This window comes from Salvelinus alpinus, chromosome 14 (genome assembly GCF_045679555.1).
Source record: "Salvelinus alpinus chromosome 14, SLU_Salpinus.1, whole genome shotgun sequence".
NCBI lineage: Eukaryota > Metazoa > Chordata > Actinopteri > Salmoniformes > Salmonidae > Salvelinus > Salvelinus alpinus.
Window position 1 is genome coordinate 26,974,114 of NC_092099.1, and position 26,267 is coordinate 27,000,380.

Below are 26,267 nucleotides of genomic sequence, written 5' to 3' on the forward strand. Positions count from 1 at the left end.
ATCAAGGAATCTACATTTAAAGGCTTCCCATGCACTGTCTACCCCTACACTATCTAGCACAGGTGACCAGTCAATTTTACCCACTTCCTCTCTAAACTTTTCTACACAGTATGGAACTCTGTTCATCTCATATTGCTCAAATGAACAGCAAACCTGGCAACACAATGCACAACACAAACCTATTTGACCTACTGTAGGTAGTTTGTATAAGTATTGATATGTAGGCTACATGTGCCTTTAAAAAAATTGATGTAGTTCTGTCCTTGAGCTGTTCTTGTCTGTTAATGTTCTGTATTATGTCATGTTTTATGTTTTGTGTGAACCCTAGGAAGAGTAGCTGCTGCAAAATGGGGATCCTAATAAAATACCCCCAAAAAGCTGACTGTATTGCATTATATTCCATTTGATACTCTCTCAGCCTCTGTCTGTCCAGATCCTCGCTATAATGACCATTACGTTTGAGTTGTTCACCTCCCTACAGTAAACAGCCTTCAGATGCTGAGTGATGTCAACCAGACTTCCTGTCAGTCAATGCTGATGCAGATTGGCTGTGGTAAGTATAATTGAAACTTGGTAAGTGGTGAAATAAGTATAGCCAGTTACAGTTGTAACGGCTTAGCAGATCATAAAAAAACAAGACATTTTTACCTGGCTAAAAGAGAAAGAATATAATATCTATTGTTTACAGGAAACTCACTCCACAAATATAGATGAGGTCGGCTGGAAAAGGGACTGGGAGGGTGAAATATATTTTTGTCATGGGCAAAGAAACTCAAAAGGGGTAATCTAATTAATACAAATGTTAATTCGATTGTGCAAACTGTGCAAACAGATTCTCAAGGAAGCTGGATCATTTTAAATATACTTTTGGACCAAAAACAGATCTGGCTAATTAATCTATATGCCCCAAATAATGATGATCCACACTTCTTCGAAAATATATATAATAATCTATTGAGCTCCCAAGCAACGAATTAATCTATTATTATGGCGGGAGATTATAATACGGTTTTAAGTACCACAGTGGATCGTAGAGGAAATCACACTACAAACTGTCACCCTCAAGCACTTAAGGAGATCATAAATATCATGGATACATTAGAACTAGTGAATATATGTAGGCTGAAAAACCCTGACCTAGTGAGATATACATAGAGGAGGCTTAATCAAGCTAGTCGTCTTGATTACTTCCTGGTCTCATTCTTGCCAGCATCAAAAGTAAAAAAAAAAAAGTATTAATAGGAGACCGAATGCAATTGGACCACCATCTAATTGACCTCCATATAACGCTTACAGAATTTCCACGTGAACGGGGATATTTGAAATTTAATCAAAGCCTATTTGGGGCGGCAGGTAGCCTAGTGGTTAGAGTGTTGGATCGAATCCCCGAGCTGACAAGGTAAAATTCTGTCGTTCTGACCCTGAACAAGGCAGTTAGTCCTTATTGTATGGGACACTTTTAAAAGTACTTTTAGAGGCCATTCAATACAATACTCATCATTAAAACATTTGTGTTCTGTCTCCTAGAGAAGAACGTGCTTTGGTGCGGAAAGTGCAAATCAATCCCAGAACAACAGCAAAGGACCTTGTGAAGATGCTGGAGGAAACAGGTACAAAAGTATCTATATCCACAGTAAAACGAGTCCTATATCGATATAATTTGAAAGGCCGCTCAGCAAGGAAGAAGCCACTGCTCCAAAACCGCCATAAAAAAGCCAGACTACGGTTTGCAACTGCACATGGGGACAAAGATCGTACTTTTTGGAGAAATCTGGTCCGTTGAAACAAAAATAGAACTGTTTGGCCATAATGACTATCGTTATGTTTGGAGGAAAAAGGGGGAAGCTTGCAAGAAGAACACCATCCCAACCGTGAAGCACGGGGGTGGCAGCATCATGATGTGGCGGTGCTTTGATGCAGGAGGGACTGGTGCACTTCACAAAATAGATGGCATCATGAGGTAGGAAAATTATATATTGAAGCAACATCTCAAGACATCAGTCAGGAACTTAAAGCTTGGTCGCAAGTGGGTCTTCCAAATGGACAATGACCCCAAGCATACTTCCAAAGTTGTGGCAAAATGGCTTAAGGACAACAAAGTCAAGGTATTGGAGTGGCCATCACAAAGCCCTGTCCTCAATCCTATAGAACATTTGTGGGCAGAACTGAAAAAGCGTGTGCGAGCAAGGAGGCCTGCAAACCTAACTCAGTTACACCAGCTCTGTTAGGAGGAATGGGCCAAAATTCACCCAACTTATTGTGGGAATCTTGTGAAGGCTACCCAAAACATTTGACCCAAGTTAAACAATTTAAAGGCAATGCTATCAATTACTAATTGATTGTATGTAAACTTCTGACCCACTGGGAATGTGATGAAAGAAATAAAGGCTGAAATAAATAATTCTCTCTACTATTATTCTGACATTTCACATTCTTAAAATAAAGTGGTGATCCTAACGGACCTAAAACAGGGAATATTTACTACGATTAAATGTCAGGAATTGTGAAAAACTGAGTTTAAATGTATTTGGCTAAGGTGTATGTAAACTTCCGACTTCAACTGTTAGTTATGCCTAAACCCAAAATAGTTCTCAAGTAGATTATTAAGAAAGGCTCATCCTTTGTTCAAAAATGACCTTTTTGCCTTCATACAGATTACAACTTTTAATTTCCGACTAATTGAAAATTACATTTGTTTAAAGTATCACCCTTTCTTCAACAAGCCATACAAAGCTGGTTACAATTTCAGTTTTATCCTCAAGAAAAGATAGAACAAATATTACAACAAATGTTTTGGTTAAACTCAAATATACAGATTAATAAAAAAAAACATTCTTTATGGATCTTTTAAATTTTTATATTTATTAATGATATTATGATTTTAAGCGGTGGAGTTGTCACATATGCAGCTATTGAAAATATATGGGAATGTCTGCTCAATCCAAACTTACAACCAACTGATTGCAGCATTACCACAAAAATGGAGGAGGCCAGTGGAAAAGAGAGAAGGTAGGGAACTTGTTTGCCTGCCATATATAAAAGATACTAATTGGCTGAAAGGAATTGGCATAAATAGTCAAATATACCAGTTTCATTTGAGAACAAAAATATTGACAGCTGCGCCATAGAGGTTGCAAAATAGATGGGAAGAGATTGTCGATGTACCGATTCCATGGCACATGGTTTATGAACTGGTACAAAAAACAACACTTGATTCAACACTTCAAGTTCTTTCAATTTAAAATATTATACAAAATTCTTGCCACTAACAGAATGCTGTATATATGGGGCATACAACCATCTCAGCTCTGTAGATTTTGCTGCGAAGAGACAGGATCACTTGATCATTTATTCTGGTATTGTCCCTACGTAGCTCGTCTCTGGTCACAGGTTCAGGACTGGTTAGAAAATCACAACATTCACTTAAAATTAATCTTACAAATAGCAGTGTTTGGTGAATTGGAAAGCCATAGTCAGTCAATAAATATTAGAATAATACTCGTAGGAAAGGTTTTCATCTTTAGATCACAATCTGTGGATTCTATATGATTAGAAAGGTTCAAAATGTATGTAAAACATCACAGCACAATTGAAAAACATATGGCACATGGAAACCAAACGAGGGTGGTCTATGATGATAGGTGGGATGGGCTGAGAGTGGCTGAGGGGTGGGGTTAAAGAGTTTATGTTTGGTAATGTATTATTGTTATGTGATTGCTTTATGTAAAAGTACCATGTATGCAAAATTTATGTATATGTAGCAAAAAAGCTGTAAAAAACAAACAAGATATGTGTCCTCTGAAGAGGGTTGTGGATGGGTAAAAAATAAATACATATAATATAAATAATGCTGCTGCAGACTGTGGGATATCCTAAGAGAGAGAGAGTAGTGAGGGATGGGGGAGAGAGATGGAGAGAGATGAGGGACAGAAGAGGGAAAGGGAACGGGGACAATAAGCGCTCCATCTCATCATCATTGTATTTCCTATATGTTGTTTTATTAATCATAGACAATGATAACTTTATTTGTAAAGTGCTTTTCAAACATTCCGCTCAAATGCTTAATAATTGGTTGGTATGGTATCTCAGCACAGCAGTAGGTATCAGATCTAAAGCAACACTTACAGTAAATGTGGTGAGACACATATTTAAAGAATCCCCAAAACGCAGAGGCCAACTCAAACAGGTTGCGATGGAGGAAAACCAGTGCTAATACAAAGTAGTTTTATCCTTTGGTTTCCATATTTCCTTCATCCTGTTCTTCCCATAATCTGTGTTTACCCAGACTATAATCTTTTGATTTAGTTTACTTTGGTTTCCTCTCCCACTGAACTAGAGTGGTCTTGAAAACTCACATCAGATGATGGATTTCATCTGCAACAGATACAGTATAGGCCTAGACTAGAGAGAGAAGTGGAAAATAATGTGTGTTCAACTCAGTATTGAGCTAGAGGGACATAGTGTACTGTAGGCTTTTATTACCATACCTTAACCGGACTGGCTAGAAACGTACCAGTCAAGGAACCAGCACAGCCAGTGGGCATTGGGGAAACCCAGCCACAAGACGCTGCTTGTCCTTTTCTTTCTGTTCTTTTTACAGTAACGTACAGATGGTCTGGTCCTCCAGTACAGTCAGATTTGATGTTCGTTATGGAGCCCCACAGGACTGTCTATCACCAGAAGAAGAAACAGAAACAGGTTGAGACTGACAGGTCTAAACCTTCTGCTCCTCTACTGTTACGTAATATTGCGTTTCAATATGCCACATAGCAGGGAGTCTTTGTTTATACCTTTGGAAATAAAATACAGATTTGTATCAACAACGTCTGCTACAGCACCCCCCTGCTTGGACAGCCATCCAGAGTCACAAAACTGGTTTTGTTTGTCGGCCCATTTGGTCTTCCAATCCCAAGCCAGAGCAGAGTTGGCAAACCAACCAATCAATGGGAGATCTGTCATGCCGTCCAACCAATCAGAAAGGAGGGATGGCCCAGTTTTGTGCTCCTAAATTATGAGGTAATGTATGGAAGGGGGGATGGAGAGGAGGGGGTTTAAAGTAAGAAACATAAAACATGTTCTGAGAGATGCTGAAACCTTCTCAAGCTCAACACCACATCTATCCCTCTCCCTCCTTTCCCCACTAGGATAAAGTAACAAAAATGGTCGGGCACGGAGACAGCACAGACCAAGTCCCAGCCCAGCCTGCCCATATGGTTCATATTGAAGAAAAGTACATCGGCATGCACTGTTTGTTACATGACCATTCAACGGGAAAAGATTATCAAATGAAAAGGGTTCACTATTATGTGGAAACCATAGAATCAGGAGCTGGGCATATGGTTGGAGTGGTTCCTGATGATGATGATGGCTATGATGGTGATGATGATGTTATGGTGGTGATGGTGGTGATAATGACAATTACGATGACAAAGGTGATTACTATGACAGTTATGACGACAACAATGCATTGCAGACCTAGTAACGATGGTATCGAAGTGTAGTTTCTCAAAGCAAAGCCCTGGAACATGCAGATCCACTGGCACAGATTCACTCATTAAGTCCTATGTTTCTCTCTCACTGTCTCACTCCCCGGCCCTCCGAGCCCCTTCCCTCTGCAGCTGCACACGGTCTCCTGTTCCACGGAATGTCTTCCCTCTTCCACGGCACATGTTTTCTGTCTGCTCCCGGGTTGAACGGCTGTCACAACAGCATGTAAACACAGTCCTCAAGCACACGGGATGAGGAGCGCGATCACAGCGCTCCCATTGATTATCACTGAGACAGAAGAGAGTCCAGGTGGGAAGAGCAGGAGCTTCTGGAAGCTTTTCCGACAGAGCGGAACCAACTGGAACTTGGCCTCAGCTCACACACTAGACTCGAGGACATGCAGCCTGTGTGCTAAATTAAAGCTATCACGCAGAGCATGAGTGTGAGACAAAGAGCCAGAGAGAGCGACCTAGACAGACAGAGAGAGAGAGGGAAGAGAGGGAGAGACTAAGAGCTGTGATGTCAGAGGGAGAGAGGACACTGTGATGTCACAAAGAAATATAGAACCTTAACATTGTAACAAAACATGTCACAAAAAAACGAAATAGGGCCCTAAAACAATTGTCACCAAGGGAGAAATAAGAATAGATTTAATTTGTATAGCACTTTTCATTACAGCAAGAATCTCAAATACAACAAAACAAAAAATGTCCGTTAGCCAATTGACAGTTATGGATGGAAGATCTTCCACAGAAGCAGGAACAAGTCCAACAGGCCACTCTCCATGCGCACCTTCCTCACCCACACTGTCCACGTCTCTTCCGACTGAGGCCCAGATGAAGGTTTGAGCAGGGGGGAAACCAGTCGTGTACTTAAGTCGTTTTTTGGGGGTATCTGTACTTCACTATTTCTATTTTTGACAACTTTTACTTTACTACTGTACTTTACTTTCCTAAATAAAATAATGTACTTTTAACTCCATACATTTTCCCTGACACCCAAAAACTCGTTACAATTTGAATGCTTAGCAGGACAGGAAGATGGTCCAATTCACACATTTATCAAGAGAACATCCCTGTTCATCCTTACTGATGGACTTACTAAATGCACATGCTTCGCTTGTAAATTATGTCTGAGGGTCTAGCTATCCGTACATTTAAAAAAAACAAGAGAATGGTGCCGTCTGGTTTGCTTAAAATAAGGAAATCAAAATTATTTTGAATTGTACTTTTACTTTTGATTCTTTAGTATATTTTAGCAATTCCATTTACTTTTGATACTTAAATATATTTAAAACCAAATACCTTTAGATTTTTACTCAAGTATTTGACTATTAATATATCTTTACTTTTACACCACTGGGGGAAACGATGGTCAGATCCAGGGGGGGAAACAAGTCATTAGTCAGGTCACCTCTCCCTAGAACCCTGATGTCACAAAGGGAGAACTAAATCAAAGCAAATGTTATTGGTCACATACACATGGTTAGCAGATGTTATTGTGAGTGTAGCGAAATGCTTGTGCTTCTAGTTCCGACAGTGCAGTAATATCTAACAATTCCACAACAACTACCTAATACACAGTAAAGGGATGGAATAACAATATATACATAAAATATATGGATGACGATAGACGGAGGGCCATAGGCAAGATGCGTTTGAGTAGACTGCATTCACAATAAACGTTGCACATGTTGGCTCACTCTGAAATTATATCAATGGCTCATTGTCAACAAAGATTGGCCATAAACCTTAAAACTGTGATGTCATATAGGTCAGAAGATAATCATTAAACTGTTGTCAAAAAGGGAAAAAGGACAACAAAGCTGTGATGTTACAAAGGGAGAAATAACCCAATTGTGTGATGTCATAGAGACAGACAGAGAGAAAACATGTGCAATGTCATGTCACAAAGGGAGAGAGAGAGAGAGCATTGGACATCACTGTGTCCTTTCATTCCCTCAGTGAGCTCAGACTGGATTGATATGTAAGAGGCCCATCATGATCCAGGAAGGATCTGGACCTTACCTGCCTCCCCCAGTCAACAGACACACAACGGCTTGGCTATTGATGGCCAGAGGAGGGTTCACTGGAGAAAAAAAATGCCTCCCTGTGAAAAACAGTTCCTACCCAAAACCACTGAGCTGAGAGCCTTGCTGACAGTGGGATTGGCAGGTCCATGTCCGAAAGTTGAGGTCATGTTTTTCACACTTCTGATGTCAGAAATATTATCGGGATGATACACACACAGCAAATTGACCAGTGTAACCTAGTGTTGATTCTTCAGTGTAACGTTTCTAGTGTTAATTCAAGAGTGAAATTAACACTCAGTGGTATAAAATAACCCGTGTTGGTGTTAATAACCAGTGTTGACTGTGATTGTGTCAGTTCTACTCTGTGCTGAGTAAAACATTCTCATCAAAATCACACCCATCATTATCTTATTTCCCAGCATGCTTTACAGCAACTAGATTTTTTTAGGATAGTTCTTCATATGTGATTTTGCATGTACATTGATTGATTAATCTTATGCTACACACAGATAAATAACATAAATGAGTTACATTTATTGCACCTGTTACTGAAATGGTTGTTCCAGTTTAAATAGTTTAGGTAGTTTCCTTTATCAACGTACATCACGCTGACAGTCATTCTAAATGCAGGTTGCGTATGAATAAAAATTCCAAATGTTGGACGTCCTAACTCGGTCTGGATTCCAATAGGAATTACATATCACTTTGCCAGTCAGCATAATGTGACTTGCAGGCTTGATGTGGCCTGTAAACCAATAGGAATTACATATCACTTTGCCAGCCAGCATAATGAGACTTCCACGCATGATGTGACCTGTAAACCAGGAGGTTCCAAACACCACTGTGTTGGGGTAAAACATGGCCATCAAAGAAAGGCCTTATGATACAAGTAATGTATTGTCATAAATAGTTTAATTTTAAGGATAACATTTACCTACAGTAGGTACTCACTCACAGGGCTGAAAATGAAAGAATTCAATAACCATGTCTCTCTCACTAACAAATATAGTCATAAACTCAGAAAAAAAAGAAACGTCCTCTCACTGTCAACTGCGTTCATTTTCAGCAAACTTAACATGTGTAAATATTTGTATGAACATAAGATTGAACAACTGAGACATAAACTGAACAAGTTCCACAGATATGTGAACAACAGAAATGGAATAATGTGTCCCTGAACAAAGGGGGGGTCAAAATCAAAAGTAACAGTCAGTATCTAGTGTGGCCACCAGCTGCATTAAGTACTGCAGTGCATCTCCTTTTCATGGACTGCACCAGATTTGCCAGTTCTTGCTGTGAGATGTTACCCCACTCTTCCACCAAGGCACCTGCAAGTTCCCGGACATTTCTGTGGGGAATGGCCATAGCCCTCACCCTCCGATCCAACAGGTCCCAGACGTGCTCAATGGAATTGAGATCGGGGCTCTTCGCTGGCCATGGCAGAACCCTGCCATTCCTGTCTTGCAGAAAATCACACACAGAACGAGCAGTATGGCTGGTGGCATTGTCATGCTGGAAGGTCATGTCAGGATGAGCCTGCAGGAAGGGTACCACATGAGGGAGGAGGATGTCTTCCCTGTAACGCACAGCGTTGAGATTGCCTGCAATGACAACAAGCTCAGTCCGATGATGCTGTGACACACCGCCCCAGACCATGACGGACCCTCCACCTCCAAATCAATCCAGCTCAAGAGTACAGGCCTCGGTGTAACGCTCATTCCCTCGACGATAAACACAAATCCGACCATCACCTCTGGTGAGACAAAACCGCGACTAGTCAGTGAAGAGCACTTTTGCCAGTCCTGTCTGTTCCAGCAACGGTGGGTTTGTGCCCAAAGGTGACGTTGTTTCCGGTAATGTCTGGTGAGGACCTGCCTTACAACAGGCCTACAAGCCCTCAGTCTAGCCTCTCTCAGCCTATTACGGACAGTCTGAGCACTGATGAAGGGATTTGTGCATTCCTGGTGTAACCTGGGCAGTTGTTGGTGCCATCCTGTACCTGTCCTGCAGGTGTGATGTTCGGATGTACCGATCCTGTGCAGGTGTTGTTACACGTGGTCTGCCACTGCGAGGACGATCAGCTGTCTGTCCTGTCTCCCTGTAGCGCTGTCTTAGGCGTCTCACAGTACAGACGTTGCAATTTATTGCCCTGGCCACATCTGCAGTCCTCATGCCTACTTGCAGCATGCCTAAGGCACGTTCACGCAGATGAGCAGGGACCCTGGGCATCTTCCTTTTGGTGTTTTTCCAGAGTCAGCAGAAATGCCTCTTTAGTGTCCTAAGTTTTCATAACTGTGACCTTAATTGCCTACCGTCTGTAAGCTATTAGTGTCTTAACGACCGTTCCACAGGTGCATGTTCATTAATTGTTTAGGGTTCATTGAACAAGCATGGGAAACAGTTTTAAAACCCTTTACAATGAAGATCTGTGAAGTTATTTGGATTCTTACGTATTATCTTTTAAAGTCAGGGTCCTGAAAAAGGGACATTTCTTTTTTTGCTGAGTTTGTGTTATTGCATAACACTGAGTATTAATTCCCTAACACTGACAAAGTGTATCAGCGTCAGCACAATTTTAATTTAACACTCAAAAGTGCGGACCTGTATAGACACTAACCCATTGTTGAATTTAACACTGTCGGTGTTCATTTAACACTGGATAATTTGCTGTGCAATGTCAATCGCTCTGCTAATGGCAGAGAGGATGTTATGGAAAGAAAGGCAAGCAAATATGTATGTTTTGAGGCATCCTGTAGGGACAGATACATCAATAGATAAAAGCAAGCGGTGGTCTCTAATTTCAGAGGTTAAAATAATATTTACAACATTGTGACTGCAGGAGAGGTAAAAACTTGCAGTGCCAATGGATAGAGTACCAATTCCAAGCTAAAACCTAATGTATCGAAGGAGCAAAGGGTGGTCAGTTAACCATGGTCACATCATGTGTAACACTGTCTAAGACCAGAAGACGTTAGTTCCCCAAGCCAATGCCGAGGCTTTACCCCAGCGTGCTAACACAGTCCTGAAGTACGTAGACGACCCAGGTTCAGCAGCCAGTCACACGCACGGCATCTTAACCATCTCTTCTCATCTAATCTATCTTTGGTGCATTAGCTGCCAGTGTATCCACCACGGCATCTTAACCATCTCTTCTCATCTAATCTGTCTTTGGTGCATTAGCTGCCAGTGTATCCACCACGGCATCTTAACCATCTCTTCTCATCTAATCTATCTTTGGTGCATTAGCTGCCAGTGTATCCACCACGGCATGTTGTTTTGAAAGGAAATGTCTCTTTTACTTTTTCTATACTAACTCTGTTAGGCGGTCTTGTATCAGAGCTAAACCCCTACGTTTAAGATGAACAACTGACAAACACAAACATCTGTCTGGTATAAATCACTAGAAAAGTGTTACCTCACCAGCCACTAGGCCTCTGAGTGACAGAGAGAAGCACCGGGGCAGCATCCCGGAGGACGAGAGGGGAATTTAATCATCATAAAGAGCTATAAATTGCTTTTTAACGGCCAAAACATAACGTTTAAGGAGAATGAGGACCTCTGGAACGAGAGGCAGGGGAGAGGAAAAAGAGTCGTTGACTCTCGGAGGCAAACAGTGGCTGATATCGTGTTGTTACATAAATACACTGTCAATGTGAATGCGAGATGAAATACATATGTTTTCAATTTGGAATATAGGAAAGAAGATCAAAGCTCACCTTTAAAGGTCACTGTGCTCACATTAGCAGATAGAACACATGCAGTAGTGGCTGTACATCACTCTCTGTCTCAAGCACTGGGGGGGTCCATACAAGTGTACTGCAAGAACTCATCTATCAATGTGGTGTCAATGAGGAGAATATAGCCTGCATGTTTCTAAATGGTATAAGGGCACTATTTGTGCCATGTCAGAATAGAATAGCACCACATGGCCTCTGTCTGGGGTTCAGACCTTCTACTTGCATGGTCAGAGGGTCTACCCACACTTTGTCCTTTTCAACTCAATGGAAAAGATAAAGATTTGAGATGGGTAAACTGGTCCTGGCCTAAGGATCTAAGACAGACAGACCCTGGTGATGACTTCAAGAGCTCTATCAGCCAATGACCTCGCTCTCACCCTGAGACCGCTGGTCTGCTGGTGAGGCACGTGGGCCGAAAAGAGAGTAGTAATCCAGCCACGTGCCGCTCTCCTTCTCCCTCTCCCTCTTTCAGTCTTTCTCTCACTCCCAAAAAACACGCTGGAGACATTAGAAGGCCTGCATCAGACGGGAGGGAGAAAGCAAAGTCATAAAATAAACAAATAAACCATGGGGAGAGAAGGAGAAAGAGTGATAAAGTGAGAGGAAAGAGGGAGATAAAGAGGGAGAAATAAGGGGAGCGAGAGAGAAAGAGGGAAGTGAGAGAGAGACTGGTAAAGAGAGGAATAAAATACCCTATGCTTCTATTTTGCACTGAAAAGTGAGAAGATGAAACTCAGACGTATGTTCTGTTCTCTGTAACCGTCTACACATGGTCATCAGTCATCTATGGTCTTCACTCTGTGACCAATAACAATTAGCCAATCGCTCTTCAATTACCATTTTATAAGTGGTCAACAGCAGTCCCTGACAAGACCGCAAGTTTTAAACACTGTTCTTTCTGCGACCATCAGCAGTTTCTCTTGAGCGTTGTGCAGGACCGTTAGAGTTCAGGCTAAGAAGGTCATCTGTGAGTTCGTAAATCAGCCAGGTTTTATAAGACACACTGAACAGTCGGTCCTGACACCCTGGAATGAGCGGCAACCTGATTGAGCAACCAACATTTGTTGAAAGCTGTAACTCCCCTCAATGTATTCTGAACATTTCAAGACTCTAGGACCAAGACAATTCTAAATAACTTCTGAAGTTTCATAATTGTATGTTTGTTAATTAATGGGAAAATATGGTCATTTTTTAAAATTTCCTGAAAAGTTTTTGTTTTGACAATAATAGATTTTCATCCGACAGCGACAATGATGCTCCGTGTGCATGCCTGACTCAATGTTTCCTGCTGTGTTCTGTGTTCCATTCATCAGTGGACCAGGCCTCAGCTATCTGGGCACATGTGGGTGATGGAGGAGTTGGGTTGGCTGGATATATCTTCAGTCCGTCAGGGAAGTAAGTCCCGTGGGCACACAACAATTCTATTAAGTTCCTACAAACAGTTTAATAGTGAACCAGTACCTGAGGAAACATTGATCAACAGGCTAATTAATCTCTAATACGTTTTGGAGGGCCTCCATGCCAAATGTTTTCCCCCCTCTAGAGATGCCAGGACAGGAAGCAACATTTCAGTATCCATGTCTGGGGAAGATACTGTCATAAAAAACACAATTAACTTCTTATGGCTGCAGGGGCAGTATTGAGTAGCTTGGATGAAAGGTGCACAGAGGTGCACAGAGGTGCCCAGAGTAAACGGCCTGGTCCTCAGTCATAGTTGCTAATATATGCATAGTATTATTAGTATTGGATAGAAAACACTCTGAAGTTTCTAAAACTGTTTGAATTATGTCTGTGAGTATAACAGAACTCATATGGCAGGCAAAAACCTGAGAAGTTCCACTTCCTGTTTGGATTCTTTCTGAGGCTGGTAGATTTTCAACCAAGCTCCCATTGAAATTACAGCGAGATATGGATGAGTTTTCACTTCCTATGGCTTCCACTAGATGTCAACAGTCAATAGAACTTCGTCTGATGACTCTACTGTGAAGGGGGGCCGAAGGAGACAGGAATGAGTCACCACTGCCATGAGGCGACCATGCTTTGACCACGCGCGTTCACGTGAGAGGCAGCTCCGTTCCACCGGTCATCTGAAGTCAATATAATTCCCTGGTTGGAACGTTATTCAAGATGTATGTTAACAACATTCTAAAGACTGATTCAATACATCGTTTGACATGTTTCTACTGACTGTTACGGAACTTTTGGACATTTCGTCACGTTTTAGTGAACGCGCTTTGTGACTTTGGAATTGTTTACCAAACGCGCTAACCAAAGTAGCTAATTGGACATAAATAACGGACATTATCGAACAAATCAAGCATTTATTGTGGACCTGGGATTCCTGGGAGTGCATTCTGATGAAGATCATCAAAGGTAAGGAAACATTTATCATGTAATTTCTGGTTTCTGTTGACTCCAACATGGCGGCTAATTTGACTCTTGTTCTGAGCTCCGTCTCAGATTATTGCATGGTTTGCTTTTTCCCTAAAGTTTTTTTTTTTTTAAATCTGACAGCGGTTGCATTAAGGAGAGGTATATCTATAATTCCATGTGTATAACTTGTATTATCATCTACATTTATGATGAGTATTTCTGTTGAAACGATGTGGCTATGCACTATCACTGGATGTTTTTGGAACTAGTGAATGTAACACGCCAATGTAAACTCAGATTTTTTTATATAAATATGAACTTTATCAAACAAAACATGCATGTATTGTGTAACATGAAGTCCTATGAGTGTCATCTGAAGATCATCAAAGGTTAGTGATTAATTTTAGCTATATTTCTGCTTTTTGTGACTGCTATCTTTCGCTGGAAAAATGGCTGTGCTTATTGTGGTTTGGTGTGACCTAACATAATCGTTTGTGGTGCTTTCGCTGAAAAGCATATTTGAAATCGGACACTTTGGTGGGATTAACAACAAGATTACCTTTAAAATGGTATAAGAAACTTGTATGTCTGAGGAATTTTAATTATGAGATTTCTGTTGTTTTGAATTTGGCGCCCTGCACTTTCACTGGCTGTTGTCATATCATCCCGTTACCGGGATTGCAGTCTCTATGAAATGCACAGAAAATACACAAAGATATTAACCCATAAAAATTAGGTTGTAAAGCGTGGAGATTCGTTTGATAGGTTTGAAAACATATACCCTGCATACCCTACATGGACTCAGATATTACACAGATCTAGGATCAGCTTACCCTGTCCAAACCCTAACCATAACGGGGGGAAACAAACCGGGCCTTAATCAAGGTCCAGGGTAAGAAGGTGTCTTTTCAAAAGGCAAATATTCAAAACAATTTACCGCAGAAAACATGGTCATTAATTACAATGAGCATAATCCAGGGTCAACTTCATCCTACTTGTATGGAGGCATCACTCTCAGACCTACTGTACACACACAGACAGGGCCCCCCAGTGGTAGCACAGAGAATATACATTTTCCCATTATAACTTCTGATCACATACAAGGTTCAAAGTCCAGATTGATTCTCGTTGCTTCCTGACAAATAGTGGGCTGGACCAAAATTGCCACTGTATTCTGAATGACTATGGGGGTTTCCACATGAATGGGTAATGCTTGGCTTTGTTATGGGAATAGGATTTGTTATGGGAACTCATGCTCTGGAATAAGCTGTCTGTCACCACATTGCTCCAACACAACCACCTCCTGAGCCCCAACTCTCCCCAGAAGGATGGTCTGTGGGTGCCAACCCTAACATGAACTAAAAGCTTGAGTAATCCCTGGGCCTGTGGGACAGGCCCCAGCCAGAACAATCTCTCACTGAAACCATGACCTAACATCTCTCGTCTTTCCGCATACTGTTGTATTGAGCAACACAGATCTTTCATTGCTTTTGACCATAATGAGGAAAACAATGTGGATGATGTGAGGATAGTGGGCAAATTAGAAGAGAAGACTGACACTGCAAAGGGGTTAAGACGATAAGAACAAGTCTCTCATTAAGACCTTGGTTAAGAACTTGATTCTCAGCATCTCCCATGTGTACTATTACTGAGGGGAAAAGACAGCTGACAGACAATGGAGTGAATTACAATTATAATCTGTTATGTGTTTATATTCATTATGTTGACATAAAATTAGATTGCGGTTTAACAATTGGATAAATTGTAGATCAATCTGCCAGTAATAAGCAATTATGCAACTTCTTAGAAGTTAGCTGTTGCTATGTCGAATAGAGAAACACAATAGCATAATGGCAGAATGCACAACAGTGAGAGAAAAATAGAGAGAGAGAGAGAGAGAGAAGCAAAGAGAGAGAGACGCAAAGAGAGAGAGAGAGACAGAGAGACAGAAAGAGAGAGAGAGCGAGAAGCAGAGAGAGGAAGTGACAGATAAGAGCCATGCAGGAGGCCTTGCTGAGCCTGTAAAACTCCTCCTAAGTTGAGGTTCTAGAATGCATTGCAGCTCCATGGGGTTTCCAGTGAGCTTGTGTCCTTCTCACGCACCCCTCTGTCTGCTCCCTCAGACCCAGTTACTGTAGGGTCCATGCTATCCACGATCCTTGGGATGCCCCTACCCCATTGAAGTTTACATTTTAAATGGGTAAGGGCTAAGGTTAGAGTAAGGGTTAATGTTAAGTTTTAGGTTAAGGACCTCCCAAGGATCCTGGAAAGCACTGACCGTCACTTTAGTGTCCACTACCCAGCTGCAGCAGATATGCTCATATTCCAGACAGGATGACAGACTAAGGAACTGTGATGTTCTGTTGGTTATGTCCTGTGAGTTAGGGTCAGGGGTTAAGGACTGTGGATCATATGAGAGGATCATGTCCTCTGGCGTCACTGTGCCTGCTGAAGCTGGGTGGGTAAAAGACCTACACAGATCTAGGATCAGTTTACCCTATCCGACATTGACCATAGATCATTGTAGGGGCTGGATTCAATCTGTAGTGCCAAAGATCAGCGTTGTAGCGTGGTTGTAATGTAAAGGTCGTTTTTGATCAATCACACTATAATGCTGATCTTCGGCACTACGGATTGAATCCATCCCTTGGTCAGTGTTTAGGGGCACTGCTAGCCAGTCCCACCCCGCGTGGCTGTGTGTGTTTTTGGTCTGTCTGTGATGTTTCAGGCTGACAGAGAACCAGGGATCACCCACAGTGACTGTAGCCAGAGAACAGAGCCCAGACTGAGCCATCTGGAGGAGCTCACAGTGTGTTTAGTCAGACTAATGATGTAAACACACACAACCTCACACACACTGTCGTCATGGAGAAGTCCCACAGGGATGACAGGTGTAGTGGAGCGGTCTAGCTGTGTGTGTGTGTGTGCCTAAGGCAGGGCGGGGAAGGCATAATGTCTACAACTGTTATTAAGTCATCTGCGTTCCATGCATCTGATCCAAGGTGAGTCACTATCCATATAGCCAAGTTTTGAGGTCTTCATGACAATATTGTGCTATTATCACACTTTTTCTCTTCGTATGTTTTCCTGAGTTTTGTTGTTTGGAGGCTGTATGCTCATAAATTATGTGAACAGTAAATTGTCATTAGCAGGGAAAGGGACTTGGGCTAAAGGCAAATAACTTCCAAATGACACTCACATGGCTAAACCATTTCCAAATGCGGGGGTGAACCATGATAATCCAGTTTGGAAACTACCCATCCCCATATGGACCCCCCTTCTCTTTATGGTTCTGTCTTACCTCCTCTCTCAGTGCCCAAAATGAAATAACAACACAAAGCAAGTATCCCTGGATCGTGATCGATTACATTGTTTTTTGGACAATCAAAACGATCCCCCAGAGAGAGTGACATAGTAGACTGTGTGGATCTGTGCTCGTTTGGTTGGGTCTTCGTTCACCACCACCCTGCGGTGTTGGTGACATTAGGCGGATAAGGCCTATGGCTGTTCCAGAGCGGGACACTCTGTGCCCTGAGGTGAGCTGCCACAATGCATCAGTCACTAACCTTTAACAGATTAAGACATTACAAGACATCTCTCTGACACTAACACTTATACACATTGACTGACCCAACAAACATAATGCCCAAAATTCCATAGAGGTTCCACCAAAGTACAGACCATACATTTGGCATGCATTGTGGTGAGTGTAAGTGTGACCACATGTCACATACAACCATGCTGAAGATAGGAGTGCCCTGGTAATGGCAGTGTGTGTGTGTGACGCAGGTTGACTACTGGCACACACTCTTAGTAACAGTCCTGGCCTAATCCACAGACCACAGCTCCTAATGCTAATCTGTTCTTTGGATTACAGCAGAGAGGCTAAACACCTAGCCTATCAGTGCTCATCAACCCATCATTGCAAATAGTGGCTCAATAAATTAACAGAGCATATACACTGGGTGGCTCAAGCCTTTGAATGCTGATTGGCTGACAGCAGTGGTATATCAGACCATATACCACGGGAATGACAAAACATGTATTTTTACTGCTCTAATTACATTAGTAACCAGTTCACAATAGCAATAAGGCATCTTGGGGGTTTGTGATATATGGCCAATATACCACAGCTAAGGGCTGTGTCCAGGCACTCCGTGTTGCATCGTGGTTAGGAACAACCATTAGCTGTGGTATATTGGCCATATACCTCACGCCCTCCGGCCTCTTTGCTTAAGTATACACTGAGTGTACAAAACATTAAGAACACCTTCGTAATATTGAGTTGCACACTCTTTTGCCCTCAGAACAGCCTCAATTCGTTAAGGCATGGACTCTACAAGGTGTCGAAAGCGTTCCACAGGGATGCTGGCCCATGTTGACTCCAATGCTTCCAACAGTTGTGTCAAGTTAGCCTTTGGGTGGTGGACCATTCTTGATACACACGGGAAACTGTTGAGCGTGAAAAACCCAGCAGCGTTGCAGTTCTTGACACACGCAAATCGGTGCGCCTGTCACCTACTACCATATCCCGTTCAAAGGCACTTAAATCTTTTGTTTTGCCCATTCACCCTCTGAAATGGCACACATACACAATCCATGTCTTAATTGTCTCAAGGCTGATTGAAGTGGAATTAACATGTGAAATCAATAAGGAATTATAGCTTTCACATGATCTGTCTATGTCATGGAAAGAATAGGTGTTCCTAATGTTTTGTACACTTAGTTTATACACATCCATACATGACACAGGAGCTGGACAGAAAAAGGAACAAGTTCAATGTTTACTGCTCCTAAAAGTGATCTTACTTGAAACCCTCAGTGAAACTGTAACCAAACCACGTTCCCACAGACCTTATGAAAAAATATGAGCAATCCTTGACACGAGTTAAGTTCTTGAACCAAGCATGTCGACAGGTGACTTCTGTAACAAACATAGCATGAATAATAATTTCGTATAAAACGTGTATTTTTATTTATTGCTTCATTTTATTATTTATTTTTTAAGAATAAACATTGACATAACTGCAAGTAGTAATGTAATATTTGTTTAAATATCCACCAGTGCTTACGTAAAAAAAAACATTTTTTTTTTTTGTACAACAAAACATGTCAACATTTCAAGCACATTCCGTTGACACTCTAGTGTAAAGAACATACCATAACACTCCGAAAGTATTTACATCACAGCGTTCTGGATCCATCCCATTGGCTATGAGTCCCGATGAAGGAAGAGAATGTTGAGAAAACCAGTTTATGCACACGAGAACATGTATATAAAAATGAACACACAGATTGAAAAGGCATGAATATATCATAAGTGGAAGGTAAGCTTGTGCTTAACCACAGTAACCCGTGTTCTCGCTTGTGTGGAGCCATACAGAGGCCTGAGAGAAAAGGACAGGACAACATGAAATGTAAACCTAAATCAGGAAATATCTTACATGTCTGTGGCCACATCTCAAATGGACCCTTTACCCTATATAGTGCACTACTTTAGGCAAGTAGTGCACTATAGGGAATATATTGCCATTTGAGTTCGATCTGTGTATTCTTATAATTTCCTATTACTATTCACAGTCAAGACAAATGTGGAAAAGTAAACCTATAGCATGAAGAGATGTAACTATGAGGATTCACTGTAAACCAGTCCTCCTCATGTGAAATACTTACAGGGTAAAGCAAGGATGATGTCCAAACTAGTTGTTACAGAATGGACCATTTTGAAGTTTCTGGTTAATTTTTATTTGATTTGAAAGCTGCTGAGTTTGCTTATCCACAGAGCACATGTTGTTTATGCATGTACATTTTATATAATTTTTTGAATGTTTTCTAACACATATCTGGAAACAGACTGCCTGATCAAATCCTTGGTTTGCTTTTTTCCCCTTGAAGATTGTTTCCATTCTAAATGTGTTTTCACTTAGATTTTGGTCCTTCAACAAAATCTCTCCCCCTCACCCTCCCTCCCTCCCTCCCCCTCACCCTCACCCTCCCTCCCCCTCTCTCTCTTAATACTTTTTTTCCTATAGAAAACAAACTCCAACTGCTTCCTGATGTAGAGTGAGAGAGTGAGGGATAGAGAAGGAGGGAAAGAAGAGGGGAAAATTTATTGCAGCTGAACAAAAATTGAAGATTCACCCTCCATTTGTCCACTTTTCTTAAAATGTCAAAGTACACCCTATTCCCAATATAGTGCACTACTTTATATAGTGCACTACTTTTCAGCAGAGCCATAGAGGGCTGAGATTTAAGATCTGCCCACAGAGTGCATCCAACTAGCTTCTCCCAACTTCAGGAGAACACTACCTAGGCTTACTACTAGCCAGAAACTCAGACAACAGAGATCCCATAGCACCCAGAACAGCACAGACACTGGCCAGTCAACTGAGCTCAATCTCCAACAACCTCCAGCTGGGTATATAACAAGGGCACACAGCTCTGGTCCAGAGGGCAACAATATCTGCTGCTTTTAGTCCCTGCAGAAGTTGCCAGAGGGCCTGAGTTGCCAGAGGGCCTGAGTTGCCAGAGGGCCTGAGTTGCCTGAGGTCCTGAGTTGTGCACCCCTGGTATAGACCATCCCTTTAAGAAAAGTCTCTAGTTCATACAGTCTTTAACCATAACAGTCCATACAACACATCAGCAGAAACAGTGATAATCACACCTTACAATACCTATCCAACATTCCAATGGGATAAATATTTACACTTTCACAGTGCTACATTCTTCCATCAACAACTGGGTGACATATGACATTAAATGCAAATGTAATACTCTATCAGGTCTTATCTGCTACCTAAAGAACGGGTATCCTAGAGAGCATTGCATTTTGTTTGTCATCATTTCAAGTAACGAATATGATTCCAGATGGAGGGAGGCCGGTCTTCCCCCAAAGGAAGACATCCAATGAGCAGCAGATATGCCCACAGCCACCACACCCATTCCAGCAGAGCTCACCCAATCGAGAGAAGGCACTGACAAAGGAGGACGAGCAGGGCGGGGAAAGAGCAAAGTTAAGGATAAGGTACCTTGTTGTCCAGCATACAGCTGAGTGTCCCATACAGGTCTACGTGGACGCGCTCTCTCTGCGTTTATCAAGGGTGCTCTGTCTGCGTGTATCCAGGGTGCTCTGTCTGCGTGTATCCAGGGCACTGTGGAAGACAAACAAACACACACGGATTAGACTGGGCAGTGTGGGTAATAGGCAGCAGAGATCTGGCACTAACTGTACCATGCAAATCCAAGCAACTCAATACACACACAGACCAGACAAGACATACACATACACCTGCACCCATACATTCGCACACGATTCCACTAATACGACTAATTAGTGATGGCATGCCAAATCACCACGCTCACGCAACCCAATACCTCACACTGCTTTTCTCTCCCTCACACAGACATATGCTGCCAGTCACATTGAGACCAAACACAGTGACTGTCTGTATCCACTAATGTGGCCTGTCTCTCTGGGGCAGACATAGCTGGTTAGATGTGTCTGGGAGCCAAATGTCTCTTTCCCTTGGCATTGTATTCCCAGCCTTCATCCTTTTCTGTTTCTAAAGTCTGATTTGCGCGCTCAGATCTCAAGTTAGACCTGAATAAATGATTGGAGCCACACTAACGTTTGATGCTGCCGCACAAAGTCTGCAAACTGCCGGTCCTTCGCATAGAGTTCGATGATACGTATCCGGTCCTGGATTTCCTGTGGAAGAAGAGTGGGCGGGGTTAACAGGCTGAGAAAGGTTACATGATAGACAGACGGACATTTTGTCCAATCGGTACAGTAGGTCTATATCCAGACTAGAGGTCGACCGATTAATCGGAATGGCCGATTAATTAGGGCCGATTTCAAGTTTTCATAACAATCGGAAATCGGTATTTTTGCACACCGATTTGGCCGATTTATATTTTTTAACACCTTTATTTAACTAGGCAAGTCAGTTAAGAACACATTCTTATTTTCAATGACAGCCTAGGAACAGTGGGTTAACTGCCTTGGTCAGGGGCAGAACGACAGATTTTTACCTTGTCAGCTCGGGGATTCAATCTTGCAACCTTACGGTTAACTAATCCAACGCTCTAACCACCTCCCTCTCATTGCACTCCATGAGGAGCCTGCCTGTTACGCGAATGCAGTAAGAAGCCAAGGTAAGTTGCTAGCTAGCATTAAACTTATCTTATAAAAAACAATCAATCAATCATAATCACTAGTTAACTACACATGGTTGATGATATTACTAGTTTATCTAGCGTGTCCTGCGTTGCATATAATCGATGCGGTGCGCATTCACGAAAAAGGTACCTAACCATAAACATCAATGCCTTTCTTAAAATCAATACACAAGTATATATTTTTAAACCTGCATATTTAGTTAATATTGCCTGCTAACATGAATTTCTTTGTGTCACTTCTCTTGCATCAGAGTCAGGGTATATGCAGCAGTTTGGGCCGCCTGGCTCGTTGCGAACTGTGTGAAGACTATTTCTTCCTAACAAAGACAGCCAACTTCGCCAAACGGGGGATGATTTAACCAAAGCACATTTGCGAAAAAAAAGCACAATCGTTGCACGACTGTACCTAACCATAAACATCAATGCCTTTCTTAAAATCAATACACAAAAGTATATATTTTTAAACCTGCATATTTAGCTAAAAGAAATCCAGGTTATCAGGCAATATTAACCAGGTGAAATTGTGTCACTTCTCTTGCGTACATTGCACGTAGAGTCAGGGTATATGCAACAGTTTGGGCAGCCTGGCTCGTTGCGAACTAATTTGCCAGAATTTTACGTAATTATGACATAACATTGAAGGTTGTGCAATGTAACAGCAATATTTAGACTTATGGATGACACCCGTTAGATAAAATAGGGAACGGTTCCGTATTTCACTGACAGAATAAATGTTTTGTTTTCGAGATGATAGTTTCCGGATTCGACCATATTAATGACATAAGGCTCGTATTTCTGTGTGTTATTATGTTATAATTAAGTCTATGATTTGATAGAGTAGTCTGACTGAGCGATGGTATGCACCAGCACGCTCGTAAGCATTCATTCAAACAGCACTTTCGTGCGTTTTGCCAGCAGCTCTGCTGTTTATGACTTCAAGCCTATCAACTCCCGAGATTAGGCTGGTGTAACCGATGTGAAATGGCTAGCTAGTTAGCGGGGTGCACGCTAATAGCGTTTCAAACGTCACTCGCTCTGAGACTTGGAGTAGTTGTTCCCCTTGCTCTGCATGGGTAATGCTGCTTCGAGGGTGGCTGTTGTCGATGTGTTCCTGGTTCGAGCCCAGGTACGAGCGAGGAGAGGGACGGAAGCTATACTGTTACACTGGCAATACTAAAGTGCCTATAAGAACATCCAATAGTCAAAGGTATATGAAATACAAATGGTATAGAGAGAAATAGTCCTATAATTCCTGTAATAACTACGACCTAAAACTTCTTACCTGGGAATATTGAAGACTCATGTTAAAAGGAACCACCAGCTTTCATATGTTCTCATGTTCTGAGCAAGGAACTTAAACGTTAGCTTTCTTACATGGCACATATTGCACTTTTACTTTCTTCTCCAACACTTTGTTTTTGCATTATCTAAACCAAATTGAACATGTTTCAGTATTTATTTGAGGCTAAATTTATTTTATTGATGTATTATATTAAGTAAAAATAAGTGTTCATTCAGTATTGTTGTAATTGTCATTTTTACAACAACAACAAAAAAATATATATATTTTTTTAAATCAGCTGATTAAGGAGAAGTCTATCTTTAATTTTGTGAATAACATTTGTATCTTTTATCTTTTATGAGTATTTCTGGGATTTCTGTGGCTATCTGCAAGATCACCGGATGTTTTGGAATCAAAACATTACTGCACGTAACACGCCAATGTAAACTGAGATTTTTGGATATAAATATGCACATTATCGAACAAAACATACATGTATTGTGTAACATGATGTCCTATGAGTGTCATCTGATGAAGATCATCAAAGGTTAGTGATTAATTCTATCTATATTTCTGCTTTTTGTGACTCCTATCTTTGGCTGGAAAATGGCTGTTATTTTTTTTACTTGGCTCTGAACTAACATAATCATATGTTGTGCTTTCGCTGTAAAGCCTTTTTGAAATCGTACATGATGGGTAGATTAACAAGATGTTTATCTTTCATTTCCTGTATTGGACTTGTTAATGTGTGAAAGTTACATATTTAAAAAAAATATTTTTGAATTTCCCGTGCTGCCTTTTCAGCGGAATGTTGTCGAGGGGTTCCGCTAGCGGAACACCTGCGCTAGAAAGGTTAATCGTATCGGCTTTTTTTGGTCCTCCAATAATCGGTATCGGCATTGAAAAATCATAATCGGTCGACCTCTAATCCAGACAGTACAGATTAGATTAAGGAATTTAAAGATACGTATGAGAAAATTAGTAGGTAAATATGGAACGGGATCCCACACATTGGCTTCCACCCCACCAGCCTACACACAGACACACACCTCCTTGGTCAGTTCGCTGTTCTCGTAGATGTGGCGTATCTCCTCACTGCTGAAGTCTGTGGAGGCCTCGGCGCTGGCACTGCTGTAGACCGGAGCCTCTGGGTAGCGACGGTAGTAGTGGCTGTAGCCAGTCGTGGCCTCACTCTCATACATGGGGTTGTATTTAGTGGCCCTCTCTAGAGACGGGATACTCTCCCCTCGCCTGGGGGACAGAGAGAGAGATCTGAGCTTAGTCTGCTAGTAGGAGAGAAGAGACCGACAAATACATCTGTCTGGTAATTGTAAAAGGGACTAAACCCTTTGTGTAAGTGAGAGTAGGTTGGAGGGCCGTGGGGAAGAGGACGTTGTATATTTGAAAGGGTTAAGATTAAATCAGTCCCCAAAGAGAATAGATGAGGGAGAGAGAAAGGAGTCACTATAGAAGTCTTCTAAAATAATCATCTCTGATCAAGGCTTAAATAGGGGATGTCTTTTTACAGTAAATATATTTAGACAGGTTAAGTCTATAGTAGTATTTACTACTAACATATCACCTGTAAACTGCTGTACTGTACTGACCAGGGATACAGTATATATAAAGGTCTCTGGCCTTCTGACAGTGTTAGAGACACCTACAGTTTGTTCAGCTCCTAAAGCACACGCAGTCACGTACACGTACCAACACACGTACTGTACACACACAACTCTAAATGTTTATATGACTGGATGGCAGTCACTATCCAATAGGTGATGTACCCGCCATCTGAGAGGCTATGACAAAGAAGGAGTGGTGTGTGTTGACTCACCGTATGGGGTCCTCGGTCTCATCCTTATCGTACTGATCCCGTAGTGTCCTCGCCAGGAAGAAGATCACACCAGATGCCACCAATAGGAAACCTGCTACAGAGGCTATCGCTATGCCGACCACCAGAGGTTCTGACACATACTCCTCACAGTGTTCTCCACGGTACCACCAGTTCTCCCCTACACGACATCTAGAACCATAAGGAACAACTGTTAGTACCACACATACACACAATTCTCAACATAATGACACCTAGAATCATAAGAAACAACTGTTAGCGCAACGCAATAACAGAACACACACTGAAGTCAATCAATGCACAAGAAAAGTTCATTTAGTGTAAGTGTTTATTTCTTGTTTGTGGGAACCGGGATTAAACGTTCCATGGAGGGTGTGAACTTCCTGGTTGGCCGTGTTGAGGTCAACAACATCTGGAGTGTTTGTTTTATGATGGTGGGTGTGAAACAGCTTCACACATGTTGGCAGACACATCTGCTTATACATACTGCATTTCCATGATGTTGTTTCTGAGACGGCTTTACAGTACGGACATTTATTGGAATTGTGCATTGGTCCTTCAAATAAGAGTGGGGTACGTGACATTAAAATTCTATCAATTGTAATGAAATTCACACACACACACACACACACACACACACACACACACACACACACACACACACACACACACACACACACACACACACACACACACACACACACACACACACACACACACACACACACACACACACACACACACCTTCCTACCTGCAGATGGCCCCCTGTCCAGGTATGATGTCACACTTCCCGTCGTTCATACAGAAGTCTGTCTGCAGTTCACAGATGCTCTGACAGGGCAGACCTTCAACGCTGAAGTAGCCAGCATTACACACACACTCTGCCTCGCTAGACCAGCGGTTCACAGAACACTGGGCAAACTCATTACACGCCTGGAACTTACACGGGTTCGCCTGGTCACCTAGCAACAACACACAGGACACAGGTGTCAGGGCATTTCCAGTTGACTCCTGATAAGTGCAGACTCTGTTTAAGTTCACCAGTTCATTGCCGTTCACTAGTTCCAATTCAAATAAATTATTATTATTCTGCATATTTACTTTACGTTTAGTCCCGAATCACAGCATGATATAGTTTCTCCTTGCATGAAAACAGGGGTATAATACAAAAGATGTAAAAGGTAGCATCTGTTCTCTAGTTCACACACCCCTACTCATCAACACCATACAGATGTTGTGTTCCTGGTTTCCAGGGTCTGGCTGGTGAGACTGGCTCTTTGTCTTCCGTCTAGATTAAAACCTACCATGAAGAAGGCTTTCGTGCT

At 41.8% G+C, this 26,267-nt stretch overlaps 2 protein-coding genes across 2 annotated transcripts in view; both read right to left on the minus strand.

Annotated features, from left to right (window-relative positions):
- Nucleotides 1-24,276, minus strand: part of LOC139538674 (target of Nesh-SH3-like) — a 107,834-nt gene extending 83,558 nt beyond the window's left edge. The window contains exons 1-3 of the mRNA XM_071341003.1: nt 24,139-24,276; nt 21,258-21,337; nt 20,658-20,780 (exon numbers count right to left, since the gene is read on the minus strand). Coding sequence (XP_071197104.1) covers nt 20,658-20,780; nt 21,258-21,303 — 169 coding nt within the window. The 5' untranslated portion in view covers nt 21,304-21,337; nt 24,139-24,276. The remainder of the gene's footprint in view (nt 1-20,657; nt 20,781-21,257; nt 21,338-24,138) is intronic.
- The window catches only part of impg2a (interphotoreceptor matrix proteoglycan 2a), a 29,912-nt gene continuing 27,765 nt past the window's right edge, over nt 24,121-26,267 (minus strand). Inside the window, exons 14-16 of the mRNA XM_071340093.1 lie at nt 25,694-25,904; nt 24,924-25,112; nt 24,121-24,340 (exon numbers count right to left, since the gene is read on the minus strand). Coding sequence (XP_071196194.1) covers nt 24,121-24,340; nt 24,924-25,112; nt 25,694-25,904 — 620 coding nt within the window. The remainder of the gene's footprint in view (nt 24,341-24,923; nt 25,113-25,693; nt 25,905-26,267) is intronic.